We start from the raw sequence: 26,825 nt of genomic DNA, 5'->3' as shown, positions 1-26,825 counted from the left end.
GACAATACCCTCAGGGCTCTAGAAGAAGTATTAGGTACAGGTCCCTGCATCCCAGTAATGTCACTATCACTACTTACATGCGAAATAGAAAACCCAGGAGGAGGAGATGGACTCTGATTTGATGTGACTAAAAGAATTGGAGTCGTACCATGGGAAACACATGGCGTTTGGGGAGGGGAGTGTGCACCAGAGGAATAAGATTTGTCATCTTGTGCACTTAACCCCCTCTCTGGAGCAGGGTGACTAGGGGAGGTGCCCAGGCGTCAATCACAGGAGTCCAATCCAGAAAAAGCTTCGAATCTATTGCTAACTTCCAGAGGAGTGAAAGGAAGCAAGTGATCCATCCCCCCTGTTTCAAGAGGATAGTCCAACCTCCTAAAGTTGGTTCCATAGCCCCTTTGCGGAATGGATTCCCACCCAAATACATTCTTGGGGACCGTGGGACCAGGCAGTGAAGGGAAATAATGGGTCTTTTGTTTTTGGCCTAAGGTGCCTGGCGGGGCCACAAGTGGCTAGGGGCATGACATGGGAGCTACTAGGGCTCTGGGATAGAAATAAGTAAGGTCACACGGCATGATTGATTTGCCTAGGTTCCCAGGCATCCAGCTCAGAATGTGCTTAACAGCCTCAGGATCCCTGAAATTGATCACAATCAAGTCGCCCTCAATGTCTTTCTCCCGCCCCCCCAACCAGGGGAGTCGGCGCACGTGCACAATATCCCCATTAATATTGCCCAGGAGTGGTCTATTCTTGGACAGCCAGTACATGGTTTTATTCTTGAGCTGCTGGGGACCTTCTCTCTTGTCTGGGTCAAGGATGGGGACACCCGTAAGCACCACCACATAGGGTAGTGCTTCCGGGGGGAGTTCAACCTGAGGAATCCTACGTTTTGCTACTCTACTTGAGGGTTCCCTCTCTCCAGCCAGCCGCGAGGGTCCTGCAGCCGAACTGTTTCCACCCTTCGGGATGGCGCCATCCACTTGCGTGGCAGGTCGGGAGGGAATGGTAGAGGTTATAACCCTTTGGGGATTATGAATCACTGCTTTAGTAGGAGCGTTAGACTTAGGGAATAAGGCCGGTGTGGTGGCAGTGGATATTGTATGAGCTGCCTTGGCTGAAGTAGGTTTAGGGATATTGGGTAAACCACCCGCAGCCGAAACTGGATTAGGAATGGGAAGGGCCTTCTGTTTGTCCGGCTTATTGAGAATAGCCTGTTCCAAGTTCCCCAGCCGTTGCTCAATAGCCAGTAATCTGTCTACAATAGGAGAAGTGAGCGACCTGAGCATTTGCTCAAGAAGCTCCATGGTGGGGGCGATCGGCTGTGTGTCTTTGGTGTTAGCACTTGTAGTGGCAGTGGCAATTGTAGGTGGTGTTTCTTGAGTGGTCACTAAAGTGATTTCAGATCTTTTATCCACTATTGGTTTAGGGGCAGAAACTGCACTCCCCCCTTTCCCCTTGCCTTAGTCTGAGTGGCTAATTCTGCCCTTTTGAAGAGAAACCCCCTTCCTCCTTCTCTTATTGGGAGGTGGACCGTGAACTTTCGGGACCTCTATCTTCCTCGCTTGATTTTTGGCGGTGAATTTAGCAGTGTGGAGGGCAGCTGGTGTGACTTCCGGGCCTGCGCCAGGATTACAGGATGGAGAGGGAGCGATAGTAGGGGAGCTAGTTAGGGCCCTAGGCGAAGAAGGTAGGGGAGAAGTGTCCCTTAAAAGTTCAGGAATTCCCTGCGTTGCAAAGGGATCCTCAGTAATAGGGGCCACCCCTCGGCTAGGTGTTATTATAAGCGGGGATGGTGTCAGAGAGAGTCTAGCTTTATAACCCTCGATGGAGCGGCGGCGCTCCACCCTTCTCTCAGCTAGGGCTTCTTCCCTTTCAATTTCAGAAGTCGATTTCTTAAAGTAATTATCTAGTGTGCCCTTATTGGGATTTCCCCCCGCAATACCAGGTGAAGCAGTATCCATATTGGCAGGGGATTACGCAACTATGGAGCCTGGGCAGGAATATCTATTGAGAATCACAAGATGCTTGAGAAAAGCATTGGTCCTAGGAGGGGTAACAAGAAATGGAAAGGGAAGTAAAACGACTTGTCCAAGCAATGGTATTGAGACTGTAGCTAGCCCAGAACGGTAAGGTCACCAACGCGGTGCTATACACAGGGAAGGTGTCAATACGGTTATATGATTAAAGAGCTCAGGTCTAGGGGAAGCAAAATGGGGATGAAAGAGACAGGGCCCAGCCCAGCCTCCCCAGCCACCTAACGGCCACACAACGGGCCCGCCCTTGGCCCGAGCTTCGCCCCGGGGTGCGCCCCGCGGTGCACGTCACTGGGCTTACTGTTATTCTCTTGGGTGGAGAGGGGGCGTGGCACTGGGAGGGGGCGCGGTTCACCCGGGAAGAGGACACAGCTGTGAATGTTGTAGGCTGGTCCTCGCAGTCCCGGGTCCGCCACTTCTCGCCTCCTCTGCGGCCTCGCAGCTGACACCTCCTCACGCCGGCAGGGAAAACAAGCTGGAACAGTTAATAGCTACTCCTGTAGCACGATCAGGGTTTTGGCAGTAAGACTCCTCAGAACGAGCGGCACCCGCGAAGCGGGGGCCGCGAGGAGTGAAGAGCGCTTTGGTGGGGGCGGGCACTGGGAGGGGGCGCGGCTCACCCGGGAAGAGGACACAGCTGTGAATGTTGTAGGCTGGTCCTCGCAGTCCCGGGGCCGCACCTCTCGCCTCCTCTGCGGCCTCGCAGCTGACACCTCCTCACGCCGGCAGGGAAAACAAGCTGGAACAGTTAATAGCTACTCCTGTAGCACGATCAGGGTTTTGGCAGTAAGACTCCTCAGAACGAGCGGCCCCTTTAGGACAAGTAGGTTTCATTTCTTAAACCCTTAGCACAAACCTGGGTAGCTGCCAGGCTTACACAAAGAAATAAGTGTAAAACAGTTAAACAACACTAAAACAATTGCAGAAGGAATAAAGAGCCCCCAAGAAATCTGACATCAATTTATAAAAACAGATTATATTTTTAACTCATTTTCTACATCTAAAACTTCAAGCAGAGGGTTCTGGAGATACAGATTTTATGACTTACAGTAACTATTCACTTTTTACTAAACTGAGAACAAGCATTGGCAAATTCAACAAATTTGACAACATTTTGGAGAAAAGTTTTGGCTAGGTGCATTGCATTTACTTAAGGTAACAGAAGAAGCACTAGCAAATTCAACACATTTGACACGTTGATACTTTTTGGAGAAAAACTTTGGCTAGGTGCAATGAGTTTACTTAAAGCTACTTTGGGTGACCAACTCCGGCAGGAAGCCAGTCAGGGGGACCAGTAAGGCCCTCAAAAACACCTACATCAAGAAAAACTGCAGTCGCCATTCAGTTGCAGTCTTTGATTCTCCTTGCCATAGACTCTTTGGAAGTGGTCCTGATGCAAGGGATACACCATGCTGAAGATGACCAAGGATGCTGCGGATGCGATATGGCAGACGGGGGTCTCTCTGCGGCTACTCCTCGGTCAATGGGCTTGGTGAAGAAGTCCTTGCTACAATGTTTGGCATCCCATGAAGTCCTCTGAGCCTTGCAAAAGTCCAGTAGCAACTGGACTACCAGTCACCCAGTATAACGGTCATAGTGGAACCATTTCTTGGGTGGCAACTTGCCTTCTGGGCAAGCAAGCTGCACTCTAATGACTCCCCCAGGTCCAGCAGACTTGGGGGGCAACTTGGAGTGTTGGGTCCTGGTAAATGTCACGGCATTGCGGGAAGGAGTAGCGATGAAAAGATCAGGGGTTACAACTCGACACAGCAGGATTTTTCAGCTACTTTGACGCTGTGCTGCAAACAGGAGGTCAGCTAACTGAGCCTTGGAGTCTCTTGCTTCAGCTGGGCTCAGTTGTCGACTTCTCTATGAGCAGGGCAAAGCAGGCACAGTTACTTCTCCTTTGCTAGCCATCAAGTTCAGCAGTTGCAGTCTTCACCGGTTCAGCCTCTCTTAGCCAGTTCCTTGGTGTAGCAGCGTAGTCCTTCTTTGGTCCTCTTCTCCAGTCCGAGATATGAGTTCTGGGTGCCAAGTGGGCCATTTCTATGCCTCTATTGCTACCTCTCCTGGGAGTCGTTCACATGTCTCTCCAGGAGGGCAGAAGGCTGTCTTGAGGCCAGCCTCAGCAAATGCCCACTGTAAAGTTTTGACAGTCGTATAGCAACTTTCTATAACAAACAAGTTACACTTGGGCATGAAGTTGGGAATAATGTACCGAGATTTTTGATAACTTGACATATTAACTTTGGTAGTCTTATTCAGACGTTAGCACAGCTGAAGTGCTTGTGTGTAACTCTGTACTGGCCAAAAAGGCTACCAACTGTCTCGCGGTAAAAACCACAATTGTGTTTTTTTTTTACTGCTTTAACACGTCAAACACAAGTTCTACTTTACTACTATGATGCATCTTGTCTCAGGACTGGATAGGTCTGTTGTAGGGTTGACTTACACATATTTGGGTTTTGCCACTGCATTTAATGGCAAAGTCTAGTCAGAAGTTTAAAACTGCCCATTTCAATCTGCAGTGAAAGACTGGGAGCCATGTTTTTCCTTATCCCACTCAGGGTGGCACAGCAAGCGCTGAAAGCCCTGAGGGGATATTCTACCTTATATGCCCTGGGTACACCTGGCACCATAAAGTAGGAAAGTACAAGTTAGGCTACGGCAATCGGGTATAAGTCAATCGCGTATCTTTTTAGGGACTAGAGCATGTGTACTGAGACCTGATTAGAAAGGCTAAGGCATTTCAGAGTCCTTACACCAATGCCTATCAGTCAAAGTAGTGGTGAAACCTGCAAAAGCCTGGATTGCTCACACCTATACATCACTTGAAAAATGTGTGGAAAGCATCCACGCATGGCAACAGAGCAGCACACCAAGCTATTGATAGTATCCAGGTCAGAATAAATTACATATTTCAATGGTTTGAGACAAGGAAGGAAGGTATGTGAATCGTAACCAAGAAAGATGATGGAGCCACTGGGGACCGCAGCGCTGTGGTAGTGGGAGCAAGCAGGCAAAACGGGAACCAGGTGTGCTGGAGTGGAGTCAGAGTGCAACCTCAGTTGGTGTCGAGACTGATTCAGTTTGGGTATCTGAGCCATCACCGAATGCCGGCGACATCCGAACCGGCATCTATGAAAAGTGGACTGGCACGAATCTTGCTGCAGGAGTCAAAGTCAGCACTGAGTCCGTGAAGAACAGGAAAAGGGTTCTAGGGGATCAAAGGGCGCTGAAGACTGATCCACCAATATTAAAAACCACTTGAGGAATCCTTGGGGATTGAAGGTACACTAGAGAGATAGGCAGCATGGCCTTCTTGAATGCCGCATCCTGCTGCAGCATTTGATGGAGAGAAAGATAGAGTAGCACACTGACACCCTAGATATAGGGGCGGAATAAATGTTGAATCCTGTTTTGCTTTCTTACGTTTCCTCTTCGATTTGGACTTTTGATACCGAGATGACTTTGCTTGCAAAGAATACATGTTGCAGGATCAGCCTTGAGAGCAGGAGGGGGTCCGCGCCTTTGACTAGCAGCTGGACTTATAGGAGGTCTGTCTCTTCTTTCGCTGTTTGCTGACGTACAACTTTTTCGTGGCCCTGAATCACCTCCAAGAGAGCATCAAGGCACAATGAACAACTTAGAGTCATGCCTACAGACTAAATACCAAAGGTACACCTCATGTGGGTCCATTACAGACATCTGTTTTTGACAGTCGGGGCATGGTTTGACCACTGTGGTTTTAAGTGGGCACATTGTTCCCTTGCACACTGTATTTCAATATATAAAATAATCAATACTGATAAGAAGGAGCAGAGCTCCGGATCCGTGTCCAGAGGCACGGAAATTAAGGAGCTGACATCGGCACACAGTTTATCTGGGGTTTTGTTCTTTTATTTCTGGGGTGGGATGAAGCCAACACAGAGCTGCACACCACGACCTGGCGGCGCTTGGGAACACTTATGAAACTTTTCCGAATCCATCTTGTGCCCAGAGAGTACTCTAAAGGTGAGGAATGTGTGGTTAGGTGTATTCATCAGAATTCCCAATCATAATTAAAACATTGTCTTTTGCAGAAGTAGATTTAAGTTGTACCGTAAATAAAGTTCCTGGCAATTCTGCATCACCTAATCTAACATTTGCAATGTTTGACACATACCTAAATCTGGATATGCGGGTCAAACTGTGAAACCGGACCTCATAGGGATTAGTTGGACCATGAAGCATAACCTACAGTTGAAAGCAACACAAAACAATTAATACAAATTAAAAGTACAAAGAAATATATTTTCACTTTTCATAAGATATTACTTCCTCTTCTGTTGACAGTGTACATATATTTATCTCTGCAAACCTGGGCTTCCTCTTACAACATATTACACTATTTATTTTTTAAATGGACTCATGATTTTATCCAAAAGTAAGTGACATAGACTGCAGTCCACATGCGTTTGGTATTAAAATCATGGAAGAGGACTTTGTTAAATATTGGTAAAACTTTCTTTCCAGTAGGCAATTTGCTAAATATATTTGCTTCCTTGTCTTTTGTAGTTTTTAGTAGTCTGGTCATTGCAACAGTTCTTCCAGTACATGCCTTCACAAAATGAATTACATTAAACTAGGACAATATTTCTAGATTAATTAGCGTTCTTGTTTTCAACCATACTGTGTAATCTTCCTCTGGATAACAGACAATTATCAGCACAATACAACATTTCCAAATAAGTAAACGTTAATAATGTACTGCAGTCTCAAATCCTCAATCTCTAGACCCATCTAATGTCCCAGTCAAGAGTTGACGAATGCTCCGGAGATTCCGATATTTTAAATCCTTTCTGTGCTTATACACCAATATAATAAGCTATAACAAGCTCATGACAAAGTTTGAAGGTGTAGGTTTGAATCACATTACTTACTAAGTTTCAAAAACAAAATAGCCTTCACTCACAACTAGTGTCATGCTTTATCATCATCAGCTTTATCATCATTTATTCAGCGCGGGGACACGCCGGGTAGGCGTCACCATGCGCTTTATAAACTACTTTATTATTATTATTATTATAGTTTGGTGCGATGGTGACGGCAGCGTGGGTGATGTAGTGACTGATGTCAAGTATCTGAGTTGTATTAGGAAGTGAGTTAGTACCCTCTGTCGGGTAACGGTGTAAGTACTACATCATTAAGCCTTCCTCTAGTTGCCGTGTGTCTCCGGTTCAAAGAAACTTGCCACCACCTCATTCATTTTACTGCCAAGCATTTCCTCAGGATGCTCCTGTATTCCTCTAATTGTAGGACAGCTCCCTCTGCCAGTACCCAGTTTTCCACCTCTGCTTTCCACCAACAATGTGGCAGACCCTATGGAGACTTCCGGTGTAGTGCAATGTCTCGGCGCGCTATGCCCAACGCCAGGAACATATTTCCTCCTTTAAGAGATGCACTTCTGCTATAAAAGCCCAGCAGTCAAATCTCTCACGTGTGATGTGTCTGTCTATCTAATGTTCCCTCTAAGTCTGCTGTGCCCTTTGTCCAAAACTGTGTGATCACTTGGCAACTCCAGATCATAAACACTAAGTCTGTATCAACCATGGCACACCTGGGGCAGTCAAGGTCACTGGTGTGCATCAATGTTCAATTTGTGAGGTATGCAGTATGAGGGTATTTAACCTATTTATTTGAAACAGTTGTTCATAATCAGGGTTCAGGTACGCTCCAGGGTGTTTTCTCATTCCGTCCTTTGGAACGGCAGCCTATAATAGTCTCCTACCATGCACACAATCGCGACAAGCCAACTAGGGGCATGGAGATCCTGGTCTTTTATTTATTTAATGATAAAGTTTTATAAAGCGCAAACTTAACTCATGGGTATCAGAGCGCTGTACAAAAGAACAGGTAACAAACCACATATGCATAAGAAAACTTCTAATAAAATACCAAAGTCACAATACAGTTATAACCAACAGATGGCGTGGCAAACACGGCCATATGTCAGCACAACTTTCAGTAGGTAACGCATAAGAGGTTCTGGGTTCAAGCCCTCCAGAAGTTGATAAACGGTTATTGCCAACGTGACATACACTAGAATCTGAGTGCTTGAGCGGTTGTTTTGGGCTCCCTTTTCACAGCAGTCTTCCAGTGTTGTTAGTTCCATGGCTGCCCATTCCCACATCTACCAGGTTGTGAAGAATCCTCAAACACAACAGTTGATGGACAGAATGCAGAACAATGTCATACATTCACCCCAGTACAGACATCTGTGCCTAAATCCATCATTTTTTTGCACTCCACACCACCCCAGTTCAGACATGGCCATATGCAAATCAGCCCTGACCCTGTGCCTCATGGGAACAGCCCAGCCCGAACTTCCAAGCCATGCCTTTCCTGGACCGGAATTAAGCATCCTAGGACAGGTTTCTTGCTATCAGCCGTCTTCAGCCAGGATAGCTTGACTCCAGTGGTGTGGAGAGCATGGGACTCACGTCTGAGCATACCCATCCCACTCGGGTTGACAAATGCAAAAACAACAGTTGATGGACAGAATGCAGAACAATGTCATACTTTCACCCCAGTACAGAGATTTGGGCCTAAATCCATCGTTTTTTGCACTCCACACCACCCCAGTTCAGACATGGCCATATGCAAATCAGCCCTGACCCTGTGCCTCATGGGAACAGTCCAGCCCGAACTTCCAAGCCATGCCTTTCCTGGACCGGAATTAAGCATCCTAGGACCGGTTTCTTGCTATCAGCCGTCTTCAGCCAGGATAGCTTGACTCCAGTGGTGTGGAGAGCATGGGACTCACGTCTGAGCATACCCATCCCACTCGGGTTGACAAATGCAAAAACAACAGTTGATGGACAGAATGCAGAACAATGTCATACTTTCACCCCAGTACATAGATCTGGGCCTAAATCCATCGTTTTTTGCACTCCACACCACCCCAGTTCAGACATGGCCATATGCAAATCAGCCTTGACCCTGTGCCTCATGGGAACAGTCCAGCCCGAACTGCCAAGCCATGTCTTTCCTTGACTGAAATCGAGCACCCTAGGACTGGTTTCTGGCTATCAGCCGTCTTCAGCCAGGATAGCTTGACTCCAGTGGTGTGGAGAGCATGGGACTCACGTCTGAGCATACCCATCCCACTCGGGGTGACAAATGCAAAAACAACAGTTGATGGACAGAATGCAGAACAATGTCATACATTCACCCCGGTACAGAGATCTGGGCCAAAATCCATCGTTTTTTTGCACTCCACACCACACCACCCCAGTTCAGACATGGCCATATGCAAATCAGCCTTGACCCAGTGCCTCATGGGAACAGTCCAGCTTGAACTGCCAAGCCATGTCTTTCCTGGACCGGAATCAAGCATCCTAGGACCGGTTTCTGGCTATCAGCCGTCTTCAGCCAGGACAGCTTGACTCCAGTGGTGTGGAGAGCAACTCAATCAGCGCAATGCAGGCACATACAGAGAGCGGAGTCCAATCCTTTTAAGTACACCCTTCCAACTTCAGAAGGCCAATGGTAGTAGTCCTAGTTTCTGTGCCGGGTGAAGTTTCACCCCCAGAAGACGGGCTAGCAATGGGCATCCTCTGTGCTCCTCCGCAGATAGATCCAACATTAGAAATGCAGGCCCCTGCAAGCCATCTGGCTATCTATTGAGGCTGTGCTGCAAAATAATACATTTCATAGTCTGGGACCCCAAGTTCGAACTCTTGCGACGGCTGATGAAGTATGCGTAGGGAAACCCAATTACGCTTCTCATCCCGTATCAGCTCTCATAGCAAAACACACAAGGATCCGAAGTAGTTTTGTGGGATCAACACCAGGAGATTTGCGAAGTAATAGAGAAAATGCGGCAGAATAACCATTTTTGCCAGAGCAGTTCTGTCTGTGATAGGTAACCGGAGCGCAAGACAGAACGCCATGTGGCCCTCCCCTATGTATCCATGTCGGAATGGTAGAGTCTGATCCCTAAATATCTAAAACATCTGGCTACCCATTTGATCCCCAAGCACTAGACAGCCTCCCAGAGGCTCCTGTAGTTCCTCAGACATGGGGAAGGCACAGATCTTTCTCCACTTCATGCACAACTCTGACACAACACCCAATTCCACCAATATGTTCATGGGTCATGGGATCCCCGTTTGTACTTCTCTCAGGTACAGTAGCAAACCAGCAGCATGAAGCGAAACAAGATGCTCTCTATCACACAAATAAATGCCCCTACCCCATCCTTCTCTCTTCAAAATGCTTCCCAGTTGCTCAATTGATAAAGCAAACAGCATCAACAAGAGTGGACAGCCCTGCCTTTGTATTGTGTACTGTTCAGCGATGCATTGGCCCATTCAGACCTGCATGCAACTGTGTAGTTGTGTGGAGCAGGGAGATCCATTTTCCCCATCCCACACGCAGGAACATTTCATTCATAACTGCTCTGAGCAAGCCCCACAGTAAAGTACTGAATGCCTTTCAAATATTGATTGATCAACCACTGCATACTGTGGCCATTCCAGTGGTGCCTCACCTAGAACGTGATATAGGCGCCATATGTTAGCAGAGATGTCTCGAATAAATCCATTTTGGTAATCAAGTACCAACACTTGTAAATGGATCTGCAGCCGAGTGGCTAGCACCTTATTGAGGGTTTTAAAATTCAAACTGAGCATGGACAGAGGTCTGTAGGATGCAGCATCTAACACTTCACCCGTAGGTTTAAAAATGAAGACTATTAAGTCCTCTCTGGTGGTGTCAGTCAGGTACCCACGTTCAAAAGCCTCTGTGTACATTAAAGCCAGTTCCAGGCACCAAAAAATATGAATATGTGGGGCAAAACTCAACTGGCAGGTCACCATAGCCAGGTGATTTACCTTTCACCTGAGAACCTTATATTTTTTTAAGTGATATGGAGTAACGATAGTTCGGGTCCTGAAACTAAAATTGTCTTTACAAAGTCCTTCAATAATTTAATATATTCTGATTTCTTACAGAAAAGATTATTAACTATATATTTGGATGGAGGGTGAGATTAATGTCCAACTATCTTATATCTTAGTTAACATGTTTAAGCCTTCCTAAATGCCCAACACAGTCAGGAGGCATTCATAAGGTCTTTATGATCACTTTGTATCGCAAGTGTTGCTATGCTTGGTTTCTTGGGTTTAAGTCAATACATGAAACAACAGAGAGACCAAAAGCATGCATAGACACTTACTTAGTATCAAGTATCAGGGTATATATTTTTGAGTAAAGAAAAACATACATATCATTATAGAATCTAGCGCAAGGCATAAAACCATTACACTCAAATGTTAAATAGCAGCCAAAAAAGCAGTTTCGATATTCTTCTGGTAGCACATGGATTTTGTGAAGTGCGAGTTTCTATTACTAATGGATACCAAATACAATGCCTCTCTCTGTGAATGCAACGCCACCATGATGTGACACCTTACGTCACACATACCATTGTACGGTAAAACGTAATACAGGATACTTCTGTATACATAGACGTGTCTCCACTCCTTGGAGTACCAGCAAGTGGAAGGAGAGACACAAATTTCAAATACACGGGTCCCTTAACATATTAAGTGAAGGGCCAATAATATACTCAATCGGACGTGATGCCTACATTTGCATCTCTCATGGACTTCTGTAACTCAATATTGTATTTTTTTGTGCTTACTAGCCTGAGAAGTGCTTTGCGGTGAGTAACATGCTACTCCTGAAACCAAGATTAGACGTTAATGGTAAGAAATTAGTAAGGTGTTCTTTTTCTCCTTTGTGCATTAGCTGTGCTCTTGATTTCTTTTGTGTTTACTAGAATTTAGAGAAGGGCCAGAATGACCGAGATGGATTTGAAAGGGGAAGTGGTAAATTGTTTTTGCAAGTAGAGGTCGCGCATGCCTGTTAGTTGGGATGATTTGTAAAAAAGGAGGGGGAAGGCTGAGAATTATGTTTGAGAGTTATGGTCGATAAAGGTTTGGAATGAGTCCGTGAGAGGAGGGATACGAAAAAGGTTGAAAGAGGTATTTTATATGACAAAACACTGAAATTAACTTGTGCATAACATATATGCGCATGACACTTGGCCTTATGTGCACAGTTATCTAGTGTGAAGCATACACATTTTCATGACACTCAATTTAGTTCTTACTTTTAGTAGGAGGCATAAACCTTTCTATATACATACAGAGAAGCAGCAATTATGACATCAGCTGATACGGATATGATGTATTCTTGTGGTGTATAATCATTTTACACACACAAAACCATAGTTAACTCTAATAACTGTAGCTCATACCCTAAAGTAACTACAACTTGTGCCTTAGCTATGCAACTGATTCTCATCAATAATTTCACTGCAAATGTTGCAGTATTATTATAAATGATGTCATAGAAAATGTCATGATTGATGCAATATATTGGGGGTAATTAGCAGTGCATGGCAAGGGCACAAGTTATAGTTACATTAGGGCAAAAGTTATAAATACTTGAGATAACTATAACTGCTGAATTTCTATGGTTTTGTGTGTGTGAAATCTGAACCTAACTACAACGTTCCTGTAACCTTGGTCTTTTTCAATGAACTTCTATGGTTTTTTAATGCTATTTTCTTACTATAATGTCCCTGTATTCTTTGGTTGCATGGGTGTTGTGAATGAGTGTGTTAGTGCTTGTGAGGGTCTGTGAATGGGTGTGCGAGTAGTTCTCTGGGTCTGTAAGTGGGTGTGTGACTTGCTGTATCGGTGTGTGAATGGGTGAGCAAGTGGTTTTCTGGGTCTCTGAATGTGTGTGTGACTGGCTTTATGTGTGTGTGTAAGTATGTGTGAAAGCATGCTGGGAGTGTGAGTGGGTGTCAGTACCTGTATGAGTCTGTACGTGGGTCTGTGAGTGCGTGTGTGGGTCTATGAGTGGCTGTATGTGTGGTTCACTATGTCTGTCTGTAAATGGGTGGGAGTGTGAGTGGTTTTCTGGGTCTCTGAGTGCGTGTGTGTGTGGCTGTATGTGTGTGTAAGTAAGTGGCTGTTTCTGCACCAAAGTGGGTTTTTGGGTGTTGAAGTGGATACGTGAGTGCCTGTGTGGGTCTGTGAGTAGTTCTCTGAGTGGCTGTATCAGTCAGTGTATGGGTGTGTGAGTGGCTGTGGAGGAGTGTAAGTGCACGTGGGACTGGCTGTGTGAGTGGGTAAGTGTGTGAGTGGCTGTCGGAGTGGTTTTGTGGGTCTGTGAGTGAATGACTGTGTGGGTGGCATGTGGGTGAGTGTGTGTGGGAGTGTGACATGGGTTTGCGAGTGGGTGTGTGAGTGGTCTGTGAATAGGTGACCCACCAGCTGTATGTGTGTACGTGGATGTTTGAGTGTATCGTGGGTGTGTGAGTTAGTGTGAGTACCTGTGTGTGTCTGTGAGAGGGTATAGAACTGCTTCTTTGGGTCTGTGAGTGGATGCACGAGTGGTTCTCTGGGTCTCTAAGTAGGGGTGTGAGTGGCTGTATGAGTGTTTAAATGGGTGAGAGTGGGGGCGTGGCCAAGATGGCGGGCTGAGCAGACGTGGTTGTCCTCGGCTCCCCGGTCCAAGCCCCAAATAGCTTCCTTTCCGCTGCGGTGGCCCTCGGAACCAAGCGCCCTTCTTGCCCTGAGAGGTGGGCAGTGGTCACCAGCATCGAGATCGGCCGTCGGCCTGAGGCGGCGAGCTGAAACGGCACATCGGCCCGGAGCAGAGGGCGGCTTCGGTCGAGGCGGGCCCGGAGCTGAGAGGTCCGGTGGGCACGACAGATCGACCCTACTGGCCTCGACACAGGCGGGGGACCTGCGCTCCCAGTCATAGAGGCATAGAAGCCCCGACTGCTGGCAGAAGTGGTATGACCCCCCCGAGGCGGGGGGAGCGGCAGCTGCCTGACGCCCGACCGGACAGTTATTCAATTGAGGCCCCGGCTTCGGGCCTTGACGGGCATCCCCGGACCTCCCTGGCAGCGACAGCGGGGGGTCTAGCGGGAGACGAGGACGCATCGGGCCTGGGCGACTGCTTGGAGCTCCGCGACTGTCGGGAGGCACCAGAGGCAGCGGGGAGCGACGCCCGCCCGGCTCCTGGTCGGCATGCTGTCCGGGGCAACGCCCCGGCTTCGGGCCTGGTGGTTGCAGCGGAACCCAGCGGGCTGGCGTGGCAGTGGAGAGGCCGACGTGGTGGATGCCCAGAGGACACAGTGGAGGCCTAGAGAAGGAGGAGGCTCTCCAAGCGGCGCCTCCGCCCCCCCACAGCATCGCGGCCTGGCCTAGGCCGAAACTCGAGGTGAGCCCGCACATCCCCGGGGCCATGCAGCGCCGGATTACGGGAGCAGAGCAGGCGGCAGGGGGCCTGGGGTGCGGGTGGGACCACGCATCGGGGCCGGAGGGCGGAACACTGAACTAGCAGCCCTGAGGAGCCGCGCCGGGGCCTGGGCGGTGGGGCCCCCTGACCGCGTGGGACCCCGGCCTCTGACCGGGGGCAGTTTGAGGCAGCGGAGCGGAGGGCCCGACCCGAGCGGCGACACCGGGGCGGACTTGGCCCTACAACGCAAGTGGGAAGAGACAGGCTCCCCCCACCGGAGCGCAGAAAGCGGGGAAGGCCCGGCAGCAGCTGAAAAGGAGGCCCTCGCGCCTAGTTCAGTGGGGAGTCCTCGGGGTGCCGGGAGGCCCCTGTCGAAGAGCGGACCGGGCCGCCGATCTCGGGGGGCAGAGTGATCACGCCCCCAGTGGGGAGTGTGCGAGAGTGGGGGCACATGGGGGCAGGAGACGGCGAGCCCAGCAGAGAAGATTGGCGCAGAGGAATCGGTGGGGGAGGCTTGAAGGCCACAGGGACTCTGCCGGTAGGCCCACGCCGGGCGCGGGCGGACGAGAGTGGGCTTCCCCCCGGAGTCGACCGAGATACGGGCCTGCGACAGGAGGGGATATGGCCAACTCGAGTCGCAGAAACAACCGCACCATCACGGACATGCTCGCAAAACCTACCTCCAAGGGAGGGAAGGCACAGATGCCCCCCTCTACCCCGGCAATCACAGGGTCGCAGCAACAGGAAGAGCAGGAGGCTCCCATCACGCGCACCTTCTTGGAGGCGCTATTCAACACCCATAGAGATGACTTTCAGGCTCTTAAGCAGGACATTGCTGGGGAACAACGGGAACTACGCCGAGACTTGGATGGTTTGGGGGAGAGGGTCGCGGCGGTGGAGTCCGGCCACGCCCTCAGTGACGAGCTAGCGCACCTACAACAAGAGGTCCTCCGCCTTCAAGAGCAGCAGGTAGGCCTCCAGGCGCACGCGGAAGACCTGAAGAACCGCTCTCGAAGGAATAATATACGGGTCCGGAATGCGCCACAGGGTGCCGAAGGGAACAGTGTCACTGGATACCTGCAAGCCCTCTTTCGAGCGGTGTTGGGGAGGCGGAGGACTTCCCCATCCGCATAGACCGTGCTCACAGGGTGGGCCTGCCGAGACGGGCCCCAGCCCCACCACCCGACATTCTGGCCTACCTCCCTGACTTCCCGTTAAAGGAGCGGATTCTCCAGGAGGCCCGGCGACAGCAACCTTTGCAATTTCGGGGAGTGAGTGTAGCGTTGTATCAGGATTTGTCAGCCATCACGCTACAAAAGAGGCGCGAATTTAAAGTCGTGACCACCTTTCTACGTGAGAAAGAAGTACCATATTCCTGGGGCTACCCATTCCGGATCATTTTTAAATGGCAAGGGAAGCTACACCAACTTTGCTCCCTCAGAGACACCTGCTCCCTTTTGAACATTGACCTGCCGGACCCCTCGGACTCGGAGGATGGACTGCCACGTTGTTCTCAGGAGGGGTCGGCGCAGCGGGGACAGGCCAACTGGCAGAGAGCTGGACGGCGGCGCAGGCGTGGTGCTCGATTGAAGCCGGACCCTGAGACAATTGCGCAGGAACAGGCTGCAGCAGTACAGGAAGTGGAGCGAGATACCACTGTTGCCCCGTGAGCAGCACGAGAGGGACACTGCTCACACCTCGCTTTGACATGGGGGGGTCGGGGCCGGGAGAAGGCCGCTACTGTCACGTTTCCCACAGACACTCTTCTACGGACCTGTGATGTTTAACAGGCTCGGGACTATGGTTCGTTTCTTTGGGCTCCAAGTTGAGGTTCCTCAGGGGAGGAAGCTGGGGAGGGTAGTTGGGTAAGGGCGGGGGGAGGATCCGTGGGATTTGCTAGTTTTGGAGTAGGGGGGGCAGTTGTTTGGAGGGGAGGGAGAGGGGACCTTCTTGTCCGCTGGCGCCACGAGATGGCATTGACCGTTTATCCTTTAGGCCACTGACGCGCACTGACCATGAGCGAGCCCACGCCCCGCGCCTAGGTTGATGTATCCTTTGACCATTCTTTCCCTAAATGTTAGGGGACTTAACAGCCCAAACAAGCGCAGGGCGATCCTCTCCTTCCTAGAGTGCTCCCGAGCTGACATCTGTCTCCTGCAAGAGACGCACCTGCTATCCAAGGACCATCATAGGCTTCGGTCCCGGGCCTTCCCTGAGCAGCTGTTCTCATCCGTCTCCAAGAAAGTAGCGGGGGTGGCCATATTGGTGGTGAGATCCTTTAGGAGGAAGGTGCTGCAAAAGGAAGCGGAGGTTAAGGGCAGGCTGCTGCTCCACCGCTTCCAGGTGGCGGGGCAGACGATTCTAATAGGCTCCATGTACGCACCCAATGAAGGTCAGGAAAGGTTCCTGCGATCGGCGCTAGAGGCGGCCACGGCCAACACACACCAACACTTACTTCTGGGGGGGACCTAAACCTAGTGTTCCATAATATCACTGATCGCTCCAGCCAAAGGGTGGGCCAGGTGGGGGCCTTGTCGACAGAGGGGCACACTCATCTTGCAGACCTAGGACTGATCAATTTGTGGAGACACCTTCACCCTCATGACACAGCCTACACCCACTATTCCGCAGCCCATAAGACTTACGCGCGACTGGACTACCTGCTTTGCTCGACCCAACTCGCGGCACGCGCTCAGGAGGTAGAGATCCATCCGGCCTCGCTCTCCGACCACTCCCCGGTTTCGGCAACTTTCCTAGTGCCTGATACACCGAGCCCGCAACCCCACTGGCGCTTGCGCGACGATCTGATGCAGAGCCCTTCTTCTGTGGAGAAGATTAAGGCGGCCATCGACCAATTCCTCAAGCACAATGCTAACGGGGACACTTCCAAAGCCACTCCGTGGGTCGCACTAAAAGCAGTTTATCTCCCTGGCGGCGGCCAACAATAGGGAGCACGCGCAGAAGAGAGCCGACCTCACACAGAGCGTCAGGGAGTTGGAGCAGCTGCATCAGCGCACCGGAGCGGCCAGGGCATGGCGCCAACTCTGCACGGAGCGGAAGATGCTAGCTGCGCTAGACCAGGATGTCGCAGAATTTGACGCGATACGCCTGAAGCATGCCTACTACACAGGAGGGGACCGATGCGGGAAATTTTTGGTGTGCAAGCTACGGGAACAAAGGCAGCACTGACACGTCCAGGCCATCCAACCCGACTAGGGGGATTTGCTCACCGAAGACGCTGCCATAGCGACAGCATTTGGGACCTTTTATACCGACCTGTACGATGCAGACAAGCTAGATTTGCTGCACAACAGCGACTACCTTGATGGGGCAACTTTACCGTCTCTGACCAAGGCTCAGTCTCAGTTCCTTGACAGGCCCATCGGTCTGGAAGAGGTCATCTCCGCGATTTCCCTCCTTAAGCTAGGGAAATCCCCGGGAACGGATGGCTACTCTGCAGCTTTTTATAAGAAGTTCTGCCAGCAAGTGGCTCCCCTGCTGCGGGACCTGTTCAACACCTTCGATCAGGCCGGGATCATTCCCCCCGAAATGCTGGAGGCAGCAATATCAGTGATACCCAAAGCAGGGAGAGACCCCTCCCGATGCAGCTCATACAGGCCCATCTCGCTATTGAATGTGCACCTGAAGTTGTATGCAGGTATCATCGCGAGCCGGCTGGCACCCTATATGCAGCAGCTGATCGACCCTGACCAGGCCGGCTTCATCCCTCAGCGGCAAACGAGCGACAACACCAGACGCGTCCTCCACCTTATAGAGGCCGGTTCGCGCACAAGACCGGGGTGTATGCTGCTTGCCATCGACGCCGAGAAGGCATTCGATCGGGTGCACTGGCCCTATCTCGAGCAGACACTCCAGAGATTCGGTCTTGGGGAGACCATCCGCAACCGGATCTTTAATTGCTACAGACAGCCCACGGCGACGGAACGGGTCAATGGCTATACCTCACCGCGTCTCCCGATCGGCAGGGGGACCAGACAGGGTTGCCCGCTCTCCCCTCTCCTGTTTGCGCTATACATGGAGCCAATGGCACAAAGGGTCAGGCAACACCCTCGTATTCGGGGCATCCCCTTTGGGGGAGACACACACAAAATCAGCCTGTATGCAGACGACATCTTGCTTTCCCTAATGGTGCCTATGCAATCCCTGCGGGCACTTTTGGTAAAACTACACTCCTTAGCGCAGGCCTGGGGCTTTAAAATCAACATGGACAAATCGGTGGCCCTAAATGTGTCCCTACCCGCTGACGTTCTGGCGGTCACCAAATCCGAATTTGACCTGCAGTGGCCTGCCTCCACAGTTTCATATCTAGGGGTCCTACTGGTGCGGGGCACGGCCGACGCCAACTATGCCAAACTGAGCACGCAAATTAATGAGACACTGCGAAAGTGGAACCGACTCACGCTTTCCTGGCTCGGACGCGTAGCGGCAATCAAGATGACTCTTTTGCCGCAGATTCCTTACATATTTCAGACCCTTCCACTACGCCCGCCGACAGGCTGGCTTCAGAAGACCCAGGCGGACTTGGCGCGCTATGTCTGGAACGGGCGCCTCCCCGCTTTAAGCAGCGAATAGCATCTCTCCCACCGGCACATGGGGGCGTCGGTCTGCCGGACCTCACCCTGTACTTCCAAGCAGCACAGCTGCGTACACTAGTGGAATGGTACCAACTTGAATCCAGCAAACATTGGCTCTTTCAGGACCAGGCGGTGGCTGGCCGCCCCCTCCAAGGTGTACCCTTCCTCCCGCGGTGTCACAGACCCCCGAATCTTTACGCGTCATATATCACGAGTACTGTGATGAAAATCTGAAAGTCCTCTCCTTTCAGAAAGTGAAAGAGGAGTATGGGATACAAGAGGCGGATCGACTCCCTTACCTGCAGGTCCGGCACTGGGTCTTGCACCCCTCCATGCGACCGGGTGCGCAAAGATTCCTTACGCCATATGAGAAATGGATTCTCACACGCACATCAGAGAAGAAACTACTTTCAGACCTATACCAACACCTACTCCTCACTCACATATACACCTACTACCCCGGGAGGGCTGGATGGGAGGAAGACCTCGGGAGGCAACTCACACGGAAGGATTGGGAAGGGATTTATCATAGAGCCAGACACTCGGCCTACCATACTGGCCTCACGGAGACCCTGGCGAAAGTGGCCATGTATTGGTACCATACCCCAGCGCGCATTCATCAATGGGACCCCAAGACAAGCGATCGCTGCTGGAGGGGATGTGGGGAGCGGGGCACACTGGAACACCTGCTCTGGAGCTGTGAGAAGCTGCAACAATACTGGTCCACCATCCTGGACCTCATAGACGCACACTTAGACACTCAACTGCCGCGATTCCCTGCTTATGTGCTTCTAGGCCTGCCGAATACACTGATGAACCCCCTGAAATCCATGAGAGGGAGGTTGATTGCCATAGCGCTGGGTGCAGCGGTACAGAACATAGTGGCGCGCTGGAGAGACCCACAGCCCCCCATACACCTTGGCTAGCTACATAGACTCTGGATGGTGTTGGGGATGGAGAAGTTATCCCTGACTGCAGCGGGGCGAGGAGTTTGCAGACCTTTGGCGGCCATTTCTGACGCTGATCACAGGGGAATTTCGGGAACTGAGCTGCCCCCGCTACCTGCGGCTGCTGCATCTAGCAGATACCCCGATCCCAGACCCTAAGGTCAAGACTCGAAGGAGCACAGTTCAGTGCGGGCGGGTTCGGGAACCGGCCCCCTAGGGCAGCTGTACTGAGGGGGGGTCTAGCCAGAATTACTTAGCGGACAAGAAGGAGGGTGGGGAGTGGGGTTGGGGGGCGGTTTGGGCTTGTTTGGGGTTTAACTGTGTTGCATAGATCACTTCAGCATTCGACTCATGCCATGCTTGTTTGACGCGGCCGGCCCAGCTGGGTTGTAGGCCGCTTGCTGTGTTTAATACGTCCTGAACAATACTTATGCCCGCCAGGAGTTTCCTTATACTCTGTAATCGTGTGACCGGTGCCTTCGCAAGCATGAGTCGGTGTGTTTTGTTGCTCTGAATAAAAACATTTAATACTACTAAATGGGTGAGAGTGGTTATGAATGGCTCAATGGGTGTCTTAGTGGGTGTGTGAATGTTTTTCTGGGTCTCCAAGTGAGTGTGTGAGTGGCTGTATGGGTGGGGTTGAATGGGAGTATGTGTTTTTTTAATTGGGGTCTAGATCTACTGTGGATTCATACAGGGGCCACGCCATGCGCGGGTGTGGATCCTCGTGTGTACAAAAAATTGTCTTTTTACAATTTCTTACCCATTAGGGGTCCCTCACAGACCCCTCCATCAGTCCCCTGGGGTTAGAATACCTCTTTCCCGATCCCTTATATACCATTTCAATGTTATCCCTCCCACCCAGGAACGGTATCCTGAATCACAAAATGGTAACCCCAAGTTTTCTCTCAGGTTGAGGTCAGCCAATCACAGCATTGCTATCGGTGCATGAATCTGTGGATCAATTGCGGTCGATCCGCGTCTCTAGATATACATAAAAACCTTACCTTTAACATCTCCAAAACAACTGAATCGATTTAAAACAAATGACAAAAAGGACTCTTTCCAGACCAAGATGTAGCTTTCTAGCGTATTTGGTGTCATTCCGTTCCGCTGTTCAGGCTGTAGTGATGTCTTCAATCCCTAAGGGACGTTATATGTGGAAAACGCTTTTTGGGATCCCCTCCCCTCTTTTTCTCAGGCACTGCTTGAAGAATCACCAGAAAATTTCCAAACAGCAGTTGAAGTGAGTTGCACACTAGTTTTGAAATGGTGGAGAAGATTTGTCAATTTAGCAACAAAACAAATGCTATTCCTATGCACACTAGTTCCTAACTATAACTTCCTACAGGTGACAGCACATAGGAAACATATGTATATATGTATATATGTATGTATATATATATATATATATATATATATATATATATATATATATATATATATATATATATATATATATATATATATATATATATATATATATATATATATATATATATATATATATATATATATATATATATATATATATATATATATATATATTCACAGCGTTGTCTTCGATTCCAAACTCCTTGGAAACAACCACCGCAGACTCCAACTGCATTAACAGTGATTTTTATTTTTTCAAACAAGCAAAACTCACTCCTAAAACAACATTAACTTAAAATAGATCAACATTTCCACTAACAGTGAACAGATTAAATACGAGCTAGTTCTGCGAGCTGGTAAACTTGCACTCTTACACTGGTACATTTTGTTCATCTTCTTCGTTCTACCCTTTGAGGACACAAAAAAGCGTATAAAAGCATTGGATTTCACAATAAGTTTGGATTTTGTATTTCTGTGATCTCTGACTTCCCCTACCCCAGATGTACTTCTAATTCCTCGTCACAGTTGTGCCCTCTTGGTGTCATGGTTCTGTACTGTATAATAAGCCTTGACTCCAGGCGCCGTAGGCTCTGGATTCTATTTCCTCCTCTCTCATTTTGCTTTATCATGTCAAGAACACAGAAACTTAACAGGTCTGTGTTTTGTTTGTGATGGCTTTTAAAGTGGCGAGCGATTGGGTATTGCTTGTCCCCATGTTTTATCGCTCTCAAATGTTCGAGAATTCTAAGCTTTGCTTTTTTAACAGTGCTCCCTATGTAGGCTTTTTTACATGGGCAGAAAAGGGCATAGACTGCGAATTCCGTGTTGCATGAGGTATGTTCTACAATCTTAAACGGGGCACTACCTTCAGATAAAGTAACTTCCTTTCTATTCCTGCTGTTTTTACATGCCTTGCAGTTTCTGCAAGTGTAAAATCCCTGTACTCCCAATATTTTGGTTTTTGGGGGTTCTACAGTTCTGCATAGAAAGTCTTTCAGTGATCTGGCTCTTCTAAAAGTCACTTGTGGTGAAGGTGCCACACATTTGGTCAGGTCAGGATCTGTGTGTAGTATGGGCCAAAACTTCTGTAAGCTTTTTCGAATGGTATACGCTTTGTTGCTGTAGGTAGTGATAAACCTAGTTGTTCCTGATTCTACCTGATCTTTTGCTGTATCTTTCTGCAATAGGGAATCTCTTGTCCTTTCTGCTGCTGTTGCTTTTGCTTTGTTTATCACCTTCATTGAATACCCCCTTGCTAGAAATCGTGATGTCATTGTATCTTCCTCAGCTTTGAAGCTACTCTCTGTGCTACAGTTTCGTTTTGCCCGTAACAATTCTCCTAATGGGATGCTATTGATAAGAGAATATTGGTGACAGCTTCTAGCATGTAAAATGCTATTTCCCGAAGTCATTTTTCTGAATAGTGAACTTTCCAATTTGTTGTTCTCTATCCTTAGTCTCAAATTCAGGAATTCCAGTGTTTCTTTTGACCACTGGCTTGTGAATTTAAGGTTGTAGTCATTGGTGTTTAACATTGTGACAAAATCAGTTGCTTCTTGCTCCGTTCCCTTCCACACTGCAAAAATATCATCTTTATACCTGACACACTTTGCCACTTTCTCAGCAAATATGGGTAACTGGTACACTACCTTTTCTTCCCAATACCCCATGAAGAGGCCTGCAAATGAAGGGGCAAAACATGTCCCCATCGATGTACCAAGTATTTGCCTGAATATTTTGTTGTCAAAAAGGAAGCCATTTTCAGTTAAACAGATATACATCATTTCGATCAACATTTCAGTATGATGTAAATGTGAATGGATCTCTGTGCTAAAAAATGCTTACATGTGTCAAGTCCGAGTTTGTGTGGGATACAAGTGTAGAGATTAGCAACGTCCAGTGACAATAATGAGAGGTCAGCCTCCCATTCAATATTTGCTACGCACCTTAAAAAATCACTAGAGTCTTTAATGCACGATGGTAATTTTTGTACTGGTGCCTGCAAAAAGTGGTCAACGTATTGTGAGGTATTTTCGAGGCAACTGCCTATTGCTGAAACTATAGGTCTCCCAGGCGGATTGTCTTTGCATTTATGAATTTTGGGCAATAGGTAGAGGGCAGGTAATTTTGGGAATTTACAGTCTAGAAACTTAAGTTCTTCATCTTCGATCAATCCTTTGTTTTTCCAACTCACTAGTTGTGTTCCAAAGTTTCTCACTGCCCCCTCAAATTCCATCCTATTGCTCGTGCAATATTTGGTTGTGTATGATCCTTGCCTGGGACCTTCCTCAACATATTTAGTTCTAGATTGCACGACAACATTGCCACCTTTGTCCGATTTTTTTATGACTATTGTCCTGTCATTTCTCAAATTCTCAATGGCTTTTCTCAGTGCTGGGGTAACATTGCTCCAGCCACTGTAATTTCTCTCCTGGCTGAGTTTTTGAAATTCTTTGCAGACACCCCTTTCGAAAACATCTATTGCGTCGTTCTTAATCTGAGGCAAAAATCTAGATTTTGGTTTTAAATTACTGTTCGCACTCAGATCAAGTAGAATGTTTTTATGCCGTAAAATGTCAATGGGGTCACTATTCTCATCGACACTTTCATTCAGTACATTCAAAGTGTGTAACAGATTAACATCAGCAATTGTAATACTGCTAGGTTTTTCCCCCAATGTCTCATTTCTCTCTTTAACTCTGGTGGCATACCACTTATTTATTTTTAATTTCCTCATGAAGAGAAATAAATCAACCCGACTTTGCGTATAATTAAACATACTCGACGGGCAAAATGTTAAACCCAAAGATAAAAGTTCTACCTCAGACGCTGTCAGGGTCCTCTCGGATATGTTGATGACTGTGTTCCGTTCCATCATTTCCCCTTTAGTTGGCCCCTTGTCCGTTTTCCCACGGGGCTTTCACCATTTCCTGAGGTTGTTGCACTGTTGTTTCTTCCGCCTCTGTTTCCTTTTCTTTGACGTTGATTTTGGGATCCTCCACGTTTGTTGTTCATTTGTCTCCCTCTCATTAGGAGATCGAACTCTGTTAAAACACTGGTTTTTACCACTCCAAAGTCTCCTAAGCTTGAAAAGTCACTTCCACTTGTAACGCTTCCATCTGTTTGATTTTCGCTTGTCGACTGCCTAGATGTCGTTGCGGCGTCCGTGCCAGGGTTGATTGTAGTTGCAAAGGCGTTTGTGGTTGAGCCTCTCAATTTATCATATTTTTTCGCAAAGGTTATGATTTGACCTTTTTGATAGTCCCCAAGGTCCCTCTGGAACTTTCGTTGTTTCTTTACTTTTATGTCATCCTCAATTTTGTTTAGATTTGTTTCCATTTTATCCATATCTTTGCGAAATTCTTCCTCGCTGCACATGCCTTTCAGCTCCTCCCTATATTGTTCAATTTCTTTGTCCAGCCTTTCAACGTCTATCGTTGCATATTTTACTAACATGCGTAGCATATTCATAGAACACGCATGGTTGTTCTGAGCCCAATCTTCGACCAAAGCGGGATCTGGATTGCTAAAGGTCGGAGTAATAAAGATGCGGAGGCCTCTCTGGATTCTCCCTACCTCTATGTACTTCTGCAGCGTGGTGGCTTCCCACCATTTATTTTGTTCCAATTTGAGGGCTTTCCACAAGTTGTCCCACGCAGTTTTCTTGGTTGGTGTAAGAGGGTTCGTTTTCACAGCCCCGCTCGTAAAGTCATCTTCTTTCTGGCTGCAGTTGTCAAACATTTTGTCTGCAGCCTCAGCTCGTTTGTTGTTCCTTGAGCTTGCCATTTTTTGAAAGGTGTTACACACTTGTTAGGTGTCACTGTCTAATGCCGCTGCCCAGCCCACCGAGTCATGAGCAGAGCCGCTCCGTTAGCGAAAGTTCGTTCCGGGTTTTTGTTCTCAGCTACGTGTTTCAGCAGGTTCCACAGGATCCGCTCGAATATCATATATCGTATATATATATATATAGATATATATCCCATTGGCGGTTGAAAGAGTAATTTTTTGGTTTACTAATATCTTTAGCGCCGTTTGAGGAATCTTCATGAAACTTTCCAAAACAAATGTTCATCCACCTCAGCCCCTTCCTGGCAAGGTTCGTGGTGATCCATCAACCAGTGGCCAAGAAAAAGGTGGGATTCCAAAACATTATATCCCCATGCATTTTCGTTTTTGAACAGCGCTACCAGCGAAAATTCGGAACAGAATGACACCAAATTTGGCAAAAAGCTAGATCTTGGTTCACAGATGTTAGTTTTTGTGATTTGGTATACACCAGTTCAATAGTGTTTAAAAACGTAAGGATCAAATATATTTGTATATCTGGTTGGTTGGGTCAGAGAGACTCTTGCGAGAGTCCCTCAAACCCAACTTTAAAAAACAGAGTGTTCTGTTTGGGCAAGGGGGTTTAATTGCCCCTTAGGCCAATTCGCTCCTGCATGAGTCAGGTTCCAACTAGAGCAAGCGCTCTGTCTGGCTGCCTGCAACATGTGAAAAATTGTTGTAGGCATCCCATTATAGGACTCAGGGACCTACTCCTTGTAGGAAGGTACCTCCTGACTATGGTTGCCCCCAACTTTTTGCCCTGTGTTTTAGCTGGTTTTTGACATAGTCGACCTGGGACCCTGCCTATCAGGACCCCAGGCCTACTGCTCTCTCTCTAAAATGGATTCCATGTACCTTAGGTGCATTTCCCATTGGGACTGGGCCACCTTATCAGACCCTGTAACTCAGGGCATAGGTGTACCCAGGGCCTACCAGGGACTGCAGCATGTATTATGCCACCCCTGGCTGGCCTCCTAAATTTGACACAACTGGCTGCATGACAGCTGGGGCAAAGTCGTGTAATCACCCTTTGCTGTAGATATAGTATACCTATATCTAACCCTAAAATGGACACACAGATTCCTATCAGTCACTCCTATGGCAGGCCTTAACAATCCTGAAGGCAGAGTGCTTGGAATCGTGTGAGATGGTGCTCTGGCATGAGCTGAGCCTGTCTGCAGCTTGCGGAACCAACTCCTAATAGCTGTTCCATGATATAGCATACCATATACTCTTAAGTGCATTATAATCCTCGCGGTTAAATGCTATCTTTGGTATTGCTTTATCAAAACATGTCGAGTAAGGTGTCATACGAATTGGAATACTAACCCCTCGCCAATTCTGGCGACGGGGTTAGCATTCCACCCTTCTAGAGGGACACGGCATGTATGTAACTGTGAACCCCGGTTAAAGTTAAACGAAGCCTCAGCTCCACAAAATGGATGCTGCCACCACAGACACGAGTCTGACCCCCTGCAGCTGGGAGTCCTTCCAGCGAGGGGAGCCTGGACAAAGGGTTTCCTGTCAGGGGCGGTGCTAGCAACATCCCAGACAGGGTTTTGTGTATCCTGGGTAGGCAGGGCTTTACAGGAAGGTGACTGCTGAGTGGCACCCCGGTGCTCACTACGCATAGGCCAGTCTGAACCAGTTCCAGGGGCACACCAGCCCCTGGCCTGGGGAAGTCCGGCACGGGAGAGGGGTGTAACCACCCCCCTCCTAGTCCCACCCATAGGCAGGACCTAGTC

General features: G+C 48.6%; 1 protein-coding gene across 1 annotated transcript in view; it reads right to left on the bottom strand.

Annotated features, from left to right (window-relative positions):
• Nucleotides 1–26,825, bottom strand: part of TDRD9 (tudor domain containing 9) — a 2,495,642-nt gene that overhangs the window by 455,272 nt on the left and 2,013,545 nt on the right. Inside the window, exon 30 of the mRNA XM_086937885.1 lies at nucleotides 6,199–6,269. Coding sequence (XP_086794011.1) covers nucleotides 6,199–6,269 — 71 coding nt within the window. The remainder of the gene's footprint in view (nucleotides 1–6,198; nucleotides 6,270–26,825) is intronic.

This window comes from Lissotriton vulgaris, chromosome 9 (genome assembly GCF_964263255.1).
Source record: "Lissotriton vulgaris chromosome 9, aLisVul1.2, whole genome shotgun sequence".
In the NCBI taxonomy this organism is placed as follows: Eukaryota; Metazoa; Chordata; class Amphibia; order Caudata; family Salamandridae; genus Lissotriton; species Lissotriton vulgaris.
The sequence above is the reverse complement of the archived record's forward strand: the minus strand, read 5'-3'. Positions and strand labels throughout refer to the sequence as shown.